General features: G+C 34.8%; 1 protein-coding gene across 1 annotated transcript in view; it reads left to right on the forward strand.

Annotated features, from left to right (window-relative positions):
* The window catches only part of LOC123821519 (CD2 associated protein), a 137,031-nt gene that overhangs the window by 68,130 nt on the left and 56,746 nt on the right, over nt 1–12,155 (forward strand). The window contains exons 4-5 of the mRNA XM_045842930.1: nt 1,465–1,565; nt 4,603–4,723. Coding sequence (XP_045698886.1) covers nt 1,465–1,565; nt 4,603–4,723 — 222 coding nt within the window. The remainder of the gene's footprint in view (nt 1–1,464; nt 1,566–4,602; nt 4,724–12,155) is intronic.

A 12,155-nucleotide genomic window follows, 5' to 3' on the forward strand; every position in this document is an offset into this window, starting at 1 on the left:
TTGGATTTATTTTTGTGTGTTGATAATTTTATAAGATCCATAGCATGTTAGAGCTGAAGCAATTTCCTTATTATGATATATCCAAAGTAGGACAACTTCAGTTGTGTCACTTTTGTACAGCAATGTTTCAGGTTTAATTTGCTCTAGGACCTACTTGTTCACTTTTCTGGTGGTCCAGGGTATCCATACAGTTTTCCTCCAACATAATATTTCAGATGAATCAATTTTTTTTCCTATCAACCTTTTTCACTGTTCAACTTTCACATTCGTAGATAGTAATTGAGAATATGAGAATGTAGATGATCTTAGCCTTGGTCTCCAGTAAAACATCATTGCTTTTGATGATTTTTCCTAATTTCTTCCATTGCTGCCTTTCCAAGTCTCAGCCTGCTTTTGATTTTTTTGGTTAGCAAGAAGCAGTTTTAAGCAGCCATACCTGGTCATCTACCTATAGCTGCTTTAATGATTGACTTTTAAGATACGAGTGAATCTGAGTTCTCAATTATATTTTTTAAGATTTCATTTATTTATTTTTAGAGAGACGTGAAGGGAAGGAGAAAGAGGGAGAGAAACATCAATGTGTGGTTGGCTCTCGTGTGCCCCCTCTTGGGTACCTGGCCCACAATCCAGGCATGTGCCCTGACGGGGAATCAAAACAGTGACCCATTGCTTCACAGGCCAGCTCTCAATCCCCTGAGCCACACCAGCCAGGGCTGTGTTCCCAATTATTAAGAGTTTAAAAAAGTTTAGAACCACAAACCTAGATTGTTACTAAATGATCATTACTTGCCTGAATAAATGTAGCTTGTTTGAAAAGGTAAAAGTAAAATTTTTTATCTTTACCTATGTGAATTTGATTTTTATTTATCAGAAAACGTAGCTTGTTTGAAAAGGTAAAAGTAAAATTTTTTATCTTTACCTATGTGAATTTGATTTTTATTTATCAGAAAACAGAGCTATTTAAGAAGATAAAGTACATTTTAGATTTATGCATTTTCCCTCTTTTTTTAAAAAAAACACATACTCTTAAATTAGTGCATTTTACATGTTCCTAGGCTTTGATCAGGAAGGGCTGAAAATCAGTGGCTTAGAGGACTTATATGTGATAAATTTATTGTGCCAACAGTATCTTTTATTGTCTGTATTTCTAAAATGGCTCAAAATTGGCAGTGGATATCCAATTGTGTAATTGGTGGGATCAGATGTATAAATGATTTCATTGCTGTGCGCCTTGTACCTTATTTCTAATTGATTTGAATATATTTTGGAATGAATAGATTGTAATATGGGGGCAAAGGGAAAAGCCACCCCAAACTGACTGTGGTTAGCTGCTTAGAATGCTTACATGTTCTGGTTTTGTTCATGTATGTAAATCCCATGAAAAAGATATAATATGTACATAAAGGCGCTATTGTTGTTTTAATAATCGTTCTTAACCAAAATTTTTTCTGTTACTTTCTTTAGAGACCAAGAAGCGTCAGTGTAAAGTTCTCTTTGAGTACATTCCACAAAATGATGATGAACTGGAGCTGAAAGTGGGAGATATTATTGATATTAATGAAGAGGTAAGGAAAGCATGTGTTAGAGATAAAGCAACAATTAGAATTGATACTTTGGGCCCTGGTTGGTGTGGCTCAGTGTCAGTGGATTGTGTGCCAGCCTGCGAACCAAGGGGCTGCTGATTGGATTCCTACCGAGGCACATGCCTGGGTTGTGGGACTGGTCCCCAGTAGGAGGTGTGCAAGAGGCAACCACACATTGATGTTTCTCTCCCTTTCTTTCTCCTTCCCTTCCCCTCTCTAAAAATAAATAAATCTTAGGAAAAAAAAAGAATTGATGCTTTGGGTATCAGAAAAATAGTTTACAAGGATATCAATTTTTTTGCAAATTTTATTGTTTTTTATAAAAATTTTAAGATATAGACTTTAAGTCTTTAGTGACAATATCTGTATTGTTTGTATTATCACATTGAAATATTAACCAAAAACATTTATCTGTTACTTTAATATCTAAGAATGATATTTTTAAAAATAGCTTTTTATATTTCTGCTTTTACCGTTAAAGGAATATTAGTTTCATTTGGCAGGTAAAGTTCTCATTTTCATAGTATATGTTTGATATCATATATTTGTCACAGGAATTAATACTGTGTCCTAGTATCATATGATGCAGTTTATCACTTAGGTTTATGTTAACTTCTGGTGTGTTTACACAAACGGCAATTCAGTTTTATTTCTTTTAGGTAGCAATAATAATAGTTAATGTTTATTGAGCTTACATCTGAAAAAACTGTTTTTACATTTATTATTTCCTTTAAATTTTTTAACAACCTGAATACAGTAGTTTTGATCTCAGTTTGAATAGATTAACTCATAGAAGATAAGTGATTGGCTGTTCTAGTTAATGTTGCTACATGACATTCCATCCCAAACTTTGTGGCAAAGAACAGCTGTTTTATTAGGTTCATGGGTGTGTGGGTCACGAATTCAGTTGGGCACAGCAAAGACGACTTATGTCTGTTCTGTGATGTCTGGGGCATCAACTGGAAAGATTCAAGGTTGGGTGCTGGTAGAAGCATGGGAAGGCTTCTCCACTGATGTATCTGGTGCTTGGAAGACTTGAAGATTAGGACTGCCTATGGAGAGCTATGATGTAGAGTTTCCTTTGGCTTGGCTTTCTTACTGTAGCGGAGGGAGGTCATAGAGTAATGGGACTTATTACATGGCAGTTCAGGGCTCTTAAGTGTAAGCATTTCAGCAAACATAGAGTTAGCCTTTTATATAACCTAACCTTGGAAGACCTAGTGTCACTTTCACCAAGCAAGATTAAAGGGGGTGGGGCAAAGGCCACCACTTCTTGGTGGGAGGGATGTCATTTGACATTGTAGATGAGCATAGCGGGGATAAGAGATCTTGTCTCAGACATCTTTGCCCAAGATCATATGCCTGACATGCAGAGGAGCCAGATTCTAAATCTGCAAGGTCAGTTTTTGAGTCAGTGTTCTTTACTACCATACTACCCTGCCTCTTAAGAATTTCTTAATAGGAATTATTACAGGGTTATTCACCCTAACTTCCCAGTTGCTGTCAGTTTGGGATTCCAGGTGTAGATAATGGTTTTCTGATGTTTTTCTCCTTTTTGTGCCTGTTCCAGTTTGGTCTGTGTATCTCCATCCCACATGGTTTTGAAGAACTCACAAACCTTTGGTGCCTCCTTATGTCTGCTAAAAATTCTGAACTTATCACACTTAATTGCCTTCCATTTATCCCTCAAACAGCTTGTCTTGTAGTCACCTCATATTTTAGCTATATATATATTCCATAAATAAATTCTTCATTTTTATGTTGCCATATTTTTTAACATGCTTTTTACCTAGAAAATTCTTACTCAGCCTTTAAATATCGAACTCTTTTTCATTTCCATCTTAATGTAGTCCTTTTTTTTATTCTTTTAAGCCCTTTATGCTCCTATAGTGTTTGTTCATACTTTTGTTATAGCACCTACTTTATATTATAATGATCTGCCTATTTTTTGGTTTCTTTAGATTTTTTTAATCAAGGACAGAGTTTTCTTGTATGCAAACTTGAATCTTTCCCTAGCAATTAACACCATGACTTTTATTACATAGTGAGTGCCTGATAAATGAATAAATTATTAAAGTTTGCTTGTCATTATAATGAGGTAAAAAAATTAAAAATATTTTAAACAAAAAATAGCTATGATATTGCATGTACTACTCAGTGTGTTTTGACAATGAATAGTTTACCCTTTAAAAATTTGTTTTTACCTATTAGTATCTTTTAGCATTCTTAGCTGAAAGTATACCTTATTAAATATTAAGTAAGTTCATGAAAATTACTTAATTTTATGAAATTACTTATTGCTGGTATTTCTAAAATGTTTCAAAATCTTTTAAAAAATATTCTGAGACATTTTAGAAATACCAGTTGTAAATATTATTAGGTAATTTCATGAAAACTTAGTAACCTTGTTATTAGGGAATATAAATCTTTTTCTGAAAGTTTGGTTTCTGAAAATATTTCTGGTTGGGGTGAAGGGAATCTTTAGTAGAGCATGACACTGGGATTTTTAAAAATAAATGATTCTTTTCATACTTGGGTTAAGACTCACTGTTCAGGTAAAAGGCTAATTTCATGTGCCTTTATGAAGTTCTATTCTTATATTCATCTAACTTTTTCCAAATCAAGAGATATACATTGTAAATACAAACTGAGTCTCAGTTGAGGTTAAAAGAGTAACATTCCAGAAGAAAGCTCTCTACTTCTTGCTGTTAATACATTATTCTTGGTTATCTGATACTTTCATGAAAATTCTTTATAAGATTACAATTGATAACAGGTTTTCAATGTAAATGTTGCAAACTGCTCATGATATATGACTAAACCCATATATGATTAATCCAATCCACTTAGATTTAATCTACTTAAAAATTTTTTCCTATATTGTTTTCTTACAGATGTAAAGGGATTATTTTGTATCACTAACTTTGTGCTTATTCACTTGTATAGCTTTATTTTCCCATAGAGGGAAGATTTTCATGAAGAGAAATTTTTATTATTTTTGAGTTGTGAACTCTTTCAGGTAGAAGAAGGCTGGTGGAGTGGAACTCTGAACAACAAGTTGGGACTGTTTCCCTCAAATTTTGTGAAAGAATTAGAGGTAACAGATGATGGTGAAACTCATGAAGCCCAGGAAGATTCAGGTAGACTATTTTAAAAATTTCGAATGGATTTAAATAGATAATGTACATCATGGCGTGTTTATTTTGTATTTTTTGAAATTCTATTCTTACTTTTGAACTGTGAGCTTTGGTTTATCTACTTAAAAAAACAAACATCTTATGACAGGGTCTTAAAATGAAATAAATATCTTTAATTTAGCTTTTCCTCTGATGTCTGCTTTGGCCTGAAGTAAACCTTTAGTAAGTACCCTGATCATGAAATGATAATACTTATATTACCTTATTTCTTCCCACTTAAGGTGTACTTACATACAGTTTTGATCTGAGTTTGCAAATGTGCCTGTCTACTCATGGATTTGAGAAATTCCTAAAGTCAAAGATGATGGAAGTCAGTCTGCAGTGCAGATGCTGATCCATTGAAGGATGAGATGGGAGTAAATAGAAGAGTCATAACAAACAGATATACTATTTTATGTTAATACTTACTTGAGAATACTTGGTACCAATTCTGAAGTCAAAACTTATATTTTAAGGATATATAAACCACTAGAGAACAAACATAAGTACTAAAAACATCTGGCTTAAATTTAATGGTACACTTCTTCTTTAGCAGATTGTCCCCTGGATTACTTCTGATCCATATTGATATTTCTTATGTTTTATAGGTATTGGATCATCTGACATATTTAAATCTCCATAAGGGATCACTAGTAAAAGAAATTAAATTTAAATTTGGATATAGTTTATTATTTCTATAATTATAAATTATACTTTGGGCACTTTCTTGCACAGTTTAGCCCTATTTGAATGTTAGTAACCTTGCAGAATCATATCTGTTAAAAATGTACTTCCGTGCTTGCTTAACCCTGTTACAATAACAAGCATTCTAAATGTGGAGCTTTGTGATTATGGGGTGGTAAGCCAGTGGTTTAAGTACACTATAATTCCTTTTTTTAAAATTCTAATTTTTAGGCAGAGAGTTTTTGAATATTGATTTGAATGCTAGGAAGTGAGTGCTTTATAAGGACTTAAGAACTTTAGTTATAAAAGTAGATAGTCCTTTAAGTTTTAATTTAAGAGCTTGATCTTATGATTTATGACTGAAAGAATTGATGTTTACTCTCTCTGTGTCTTAACAAATTAATGTTTACTGTCTCTGTCTATAATTGGTATTTTGACAGTCTTTTTAGTTAGTAAAATAGTGTGTGTTCCAGTAGCTATTACAGGAATTATAGTCAACTATATATTATAAACATTTTTTTTGCTTATAGAATTGGAATGCCATATCCACCACAATTTGATTATTTTACATAGTTTCTTCTTATACTTCTTTACATTTAGTAGAGTTCTCCTGTTCTCTTCTTATAATCAATAAACTGAAATACATGGGATTGTGTTCTTGGTTTGAGCAGTTAAACTCTAGCTATTACAGCCCTCACACATGTTACTTAGTTGGTTAGGCATTGTCCCTTAAAGCAAAAGTTCACAGGTTCTGTTCTTGGTCAGGGCACATGCCTGGATTGCAGGTTCGGTCCCCTGTCAGGGCATGGTCTGTGCATAGTCGGTGTGCACACGGAGGCAGCCAATTGGTGTTTCTCTCCCTTTCTTTCTCCTTCCCTTCCCCTCTTTCTAAAAACAAATACATGAAATCTTTTTTAAAAAAAACACTCAAGCTATTACTGCTAAGAAGATAATTCTGACTCTAGATAAAATGTGGACAATATTACCTGAACCTTCATGGATAATTTATTTTTATGCCCTAAATTTTCATTGAAGAACTACAGAATAAAAGTTGTAAGAGAGCCACTAATATATTTTTATAGGAATGTGGTGAATTTATAATTTGTTCTATTGCTGACTGATTCCTGTAGAAAATTTCAAGATAAAAATTTTTTAGTGTTCCGTTTCATGAAAAGCTTTACTTTTCAAGGGAAGTGTTATATTTCCATTTTTAAAATTAAATGACTCCTTTTGTCAAATATATGTAACTTTTTTGTTTCGTGTCCTTTGTCAGTTTTGTTTCCTTATTTGCTTTCAGTCCTAATTCTGTAAAGCCAGTCACTGTATCTGCTAGAATTCTCCTGCCTTGTATCAATCTTCCCCACTGTAAGCCTATCTGAATCACCATTTAGATGTCTAATGGACATATTAACCTTAACTGGTTAAAACTCATCTTCGGTCCCTTTCACTGCACCTGGATTTGCTCTATAGTATTTTTCATCTGAGTCTGTGGCAACTCCATCCCTCTTTTAGTTAGACTAAAGAATTGGATTCATCTTTTACTCTTCCTTTTAATCGTACACTCTGCTTTTTTGTGACCTACTAAATAAATGTGCAGAAGCTCTTTTCTTTTACTGCCTCCACTGCTGCTTACCCTGATATATAAGTTTTATTTTACTGTATCATTCTACCAGCTGTTAATTGCCATTATCTCCCTACTGAATGTTAAAGTGCTCATACTATAGTAGCTACCCTTTTCAAGAAGTCAGGAACATTCCTGTCTCATAGCCTTTGTGCTTGTTGTATACCTTTGGGAATGTTTTTCTTTAAGATGTTCTTCTAGCTTTTTGTCTGATTTCAGTAGTCTCAGAAGTCACCTTTTCAGTGAGGCATTCCCTGACAGCTCTGTATAAAACAGCCAAAAGCTCCCATCCCCTGCTCTTTAATTCCCTTATCTTCTTTGATGTATTTGTTACTATTCCTTATTATTTTCTTATTATCTGCCTGCCCCTGTGTTAGAATATACATGTTGTTCATTACTGCATATTGAGTTTCTAGAAAGTTGGCACATTGGTGCTCAGTGAATAAATGAATAGTCTTTTGTGCTCTACAGAGAACTTTTCAAACACTTTGTCATGTTAAATTCTCCTAACTTTTTTAAAATAGTCAGCTAAGGACATGCTTACTGATTTTAGACTGGGCGGGGAGGGAGGGAGAGGGCCAAACATTGGTATGCAAGAGAAACATCATCCAGTTGCTTCCTGAATGCTCCCCAACTGGTGTTCGAACCCACTACCTAGGCATGTACCTTGACTGGGCATCGAACCCATGAACCCATAACCTTTGTGATTTACAGGATGATGTTCCAACTGAGCCACACAGACTAGGGCAAATTCTCCTAACTTTTCAGGAGTGAGTTCACTTCATTTTGAAGGTGAAGAAATTGTAACTGAGATTATTCAACATAGTGTGGTAAAAATCATAATTGGAATTCTCTCTGATTTTTTTTTACCTTACTATGCTATTTAACATATGGGGGAATGAATATTACACAATTCTCACTATTCTAGCCCACTTGTTTGCCTGTTGTCTTAATATACTTTTAGTCATGCCTGTAGAACTGTGTTTTCATATACTTTTAGTCCTGTGAGAGTTAATGAGCAATGATAGAGGGTACAATGGCATTTTCCATGGAATCAATGCATACTTAAATATAAAATATGGAAGTCAAAGTCAGTGAAGGGAAATTCTGAATATAACTACTACTATTTAGTTAATTCAAAGCTCACATATTTGTTTATTCAATATATTAAGTGCTTATTGTTGAGCATATTGTGCAAGGTTTTGGGAGTACAGAAATGAGAAACATGGGCATGATTCTTCCCATATTTGAAGCTTTTGGTCCTTTGAGAAAGCAAAGATTATTAGACAAATGTTATTATTCAGTATGAGAAATGTTTGTGACAGGAAAGTTTAGGGTGCTGTAGATATATGTTAGAAGACCCAAATTTAGCATGATTTGAGGGAATGGGCCACAGATTGATATCCCAGAATGGGTAGGAAGTCCCTACGCAAGTTTATGTCAAGAGGGTGAAGAAAGAGCATAGAATTTTCAAGATCTGAAAGATTCAAGTTCAAAGGGATTGTAGAGTATATAGTTGGATGTGGTGAGTGTTGAGGCTGGAGAAAATTATTGAAGGCTTTACAAAAATGTTCAATCCAGTCACCGAGAAGCCTTAAAGGGGAGTAAAATGATTGCATTATTTTTTAGATTGGTTTGGTTGCATTGTTGAAAGTGGGTTGGAAAAGAATAAGACTGGGACAGTGAGATTAGTTGATAATGTTGTGATGATTAAGGAAGAAATAGTGTCAGCTTAAACTAGAGGAATGATCATGGGAATAGAGAAACATGGGTAGAATAGGAGCAATCTAGGTAGTATAAAGAACTGCACCTTGTAATGATGGGATATGGGAATGACTGAGGAAGAGGAGCCTGTGGCTACCAGCTTTTGGGTTCAAGAAGGTTGTAGATGGAGATGTCATTTGTAGAGAGGAAGGGAAAAGTTTTGTAAGTTAATGAATTCACTTTGGAGATGTTTGGCTTGAGTCCTGGGGGGATATGAGGGCATCCAAGTGAAGATACTTGGTAGTCAGTTATATATATGGGTCTGAAATCTTGGAAGAAAAGTTTGGGTGGATATTCAAATTTAGGGCTTTAACAGTATTTTAGGTGGTACAAGAAATCATGGAGCTAGATAAGAGTACCTAAAGAGAATGTCTAGAGAGAAAAAGGAAAAGAGCCCAGGACAGAATCCTGGGTAGCAACATTTATGGTACGAGCCAAGATAGAGTAACTAAAAAGATGACCAGAAAGGCACAGAGAGCCAGGAGGAAACCTGTGAGTGTGTGGCAGGTAGTCAGGGGATAAGAGTTTTTCAGGGAAGGCATAGACAGTAGTGTCGGATGCTGCTGTGAGGTTAAGTAAGGTAATAAGATACAAAATAAAATATAACTCTGGATTTAGGAATAAAGAGATTGTTAATAACCTGGGCAAGAGCAGTAAAGAGAGGTAGGTCATTGGGATAGAAGCTGAATTGAGGAAGAAGGGAGTATAAGTATAAAGCAGTCTAGCAGCTGAGGACAACGTATGTCCAAGAATATTTTTGTTCTTTAAAAGGAAGTCGATTATTTTTTAAATTTGTATTATTATTTTAGTCTTCACCCAAGGATATGTTTATTGATTTTGGTAGGGGAGAGAAACATCGACATGAGAGTAGATCTAAAAAGTTCTCATTAGAAGAAAAAAATTTGCAATTATGCATTGCGATGGCACCAGAGCCCACTGTCTCTCCATGTGCACACATCGAGGGAAGGCCTTGTGAGGACACAGTAAGGAGGCAGCCATGTGCAAGCCAGGAAGAGAGATCACACCAGAACCCAACCATGCTGGCACTCTGATCTTGGGTTTCCAGCCTTAAGAACTGAAAATGCTTAACCCTCTCCCACCCCCTGACTCCTGCCCTTAGTAAAGGAGAGAGGAAGAGAGGAGAAAAGAGAGACAAAGATCAATGAGGTAAATAGAAAACAATTAGCAAGATACTAGATTTAAATATTCACATCATTGATTACATTAAAATTAAGTTTGTAAATTCCAATTGGCAGGCCAGTTAACTGGATAATAACATACAGTTTCACTTTAAATACAGGCATGTGTTCCTTATGATTGGATACATGCTGAGAAATGCATTGTTAGGTGATTTCATTGTTGTGTGAACATCATAGTGTGTGCTTACACAGACCCAGATGGTATAGCCTACTACACACCGAGGCTATATGGAACAGCCTATTGCTTCTAAGGCTATAGACCTGCCCAGCATGTTACTGTACTGAATACTGTAGGCAGTTGTAACACTATGGTACCTTTGTACATCTAACATCTAAACATAGAAAAGGTGCAGTAAAAACACGTTATGAAAATGCAAAATGGTACACTTATATGGGGCACTTACCATGAAGAACTGGAGTTTGCCCTAGATGAGTCAGCGAGTGACCGATAAGTGAATGTGAAGGCCTAGGACATTATTGTACATTGCTGTAGACTTTATAAATGCTGTACACACAGGCTACACTAAATAAATATTTTTCTTTAATTACAAAATAACCTTAGCTTAATATAACTTTTTTGCCTTATGAACTTTTAAATTTTATTAAGTAAAAAAGTTACAGTAAGTAATGCATTGAGCTATGATTTTATGACTACTGGGACATCACTAGGTAATTGGACTTTTTTCGATCCATTGTAATCTCATGGGACTATTGTTACACAGTCTGCTGATTACCAAAATTATGTTGTATGGTACATGACTATATTATGGTACAGGTTTTAAAAAAGGATGAAAAAAGATATTCCGTGCAATATACATGAAATCTGTAGTGGTTATATTAATTTCAGAGTATATTTCAGGAAGATAAATATTACCAAAGATAAAAAGGAATATTTTATAATGATAGAGTCAGTTTAAAACATTTACATAACAATTCTAAATATGTATAACCTAATACCAGAACTTGAAAATACATGAGACAGAAACTGCCAGAAATTTAAAGAAACAGACAAATCTCCAAGTAGATTTTAACATGCTTCTCTCAGTAATGAATAGAACCAGTGGACAAAAAAAAAAAAATAAGGGTTTATAAGACTTGCATAACATCAAATGAGTGGGCCTAATTGACATTTACAGAATACTTAACCCAACAGTAGTAGAATACACAGTCACTTGAAGAGTACATGAAATATTTAGCAGATAGACCCCGTGTTAGGGGATCAAACAACTCAGTGAATTTAAAAGGTTTAAGTCCTACAGAGTAGGTTTTGTGACTACCATGGAATTACTAATAACATATTTAGGAAATCTTCAGGTATATGGGAATTAAGTAACACTTAAAAATAACCAGTGTATGAAAGAAGAAATGAGGAAAATTAGAATGGTTTTTAAAATTAATAAAAATGGAAACACAACATACCAGAATTTGTGGAATGCAGGTAAAGCAGCACCTGTAGAGAAGTTTATAGCTTTAACAGCTGATTTTAAAAAGAGAAATACAAAAATCAATAATCTTCCTAGCTGGCGTAGCTCAGTGGTTTGAGCCCGGGCTGCGAACCAAAGTGTCACGGGTTCGATTCCCAGTCAGGGCACATGCCTGGGTTGCAGGCCATGGCCCCCAGCTACCGCACATTGATGTTTCTCTCTATCTCCCTCCCTCTCCAAAAAGAAATAAATAAAATCTTAGAAAAAATAAAACCTATATAAAAAAATCAATAATCTTGATTTATATCTTAGACTAGTAAAAAAGCAAATTAAATCTGAAATAATTAGAAGGAAGGAAGGAAGAGTCCAAAACTATGAAATAAAAAAACAAATCAACAGGCCCTGGCTGGTGTAGTTCAGTGGATTGAGTGCAGGCCTGTGAACCAAAGCGTCACCAGTTTGATTCTCAGTCAGGGGACATGCCTGGGTTGCAGGCCACGGCCCCCAGCAACTGCACATTGATGTGTGTGTGTGTGTGTGTGTGTGTGTGTGTGTGTGTGTCTCCCCCCCCTTCCCTCTCTAAAAATAAATAAATAAAATCTTAAAATAAATAAATAAATAAATAAATATTCTCTCAATAAAGTTGACTTAAAACTTTATTACAAAAAGTATATGGGGGGGACCCACAAAAACCTGGAATTATC

The sequence above is a fragment of the Phyllostomus hastatus genome, unplaced genomic scaffold, assembly GCF_019186645.2.
Source record: "Phyllostomus hastatus isolate PE091 unplaced genomic scaffold, TTU_PhHast_1.1 phas_contig_40, whole genome shotgun sequence".
NCBI classification, from domain to species: domain Eukaryota; kingdom Metazoa; phylum Chordata; class Mammalia; order Chiroptera; family Phyllostomidae; genus Phyllostomus; species Phyllostomus hastatus.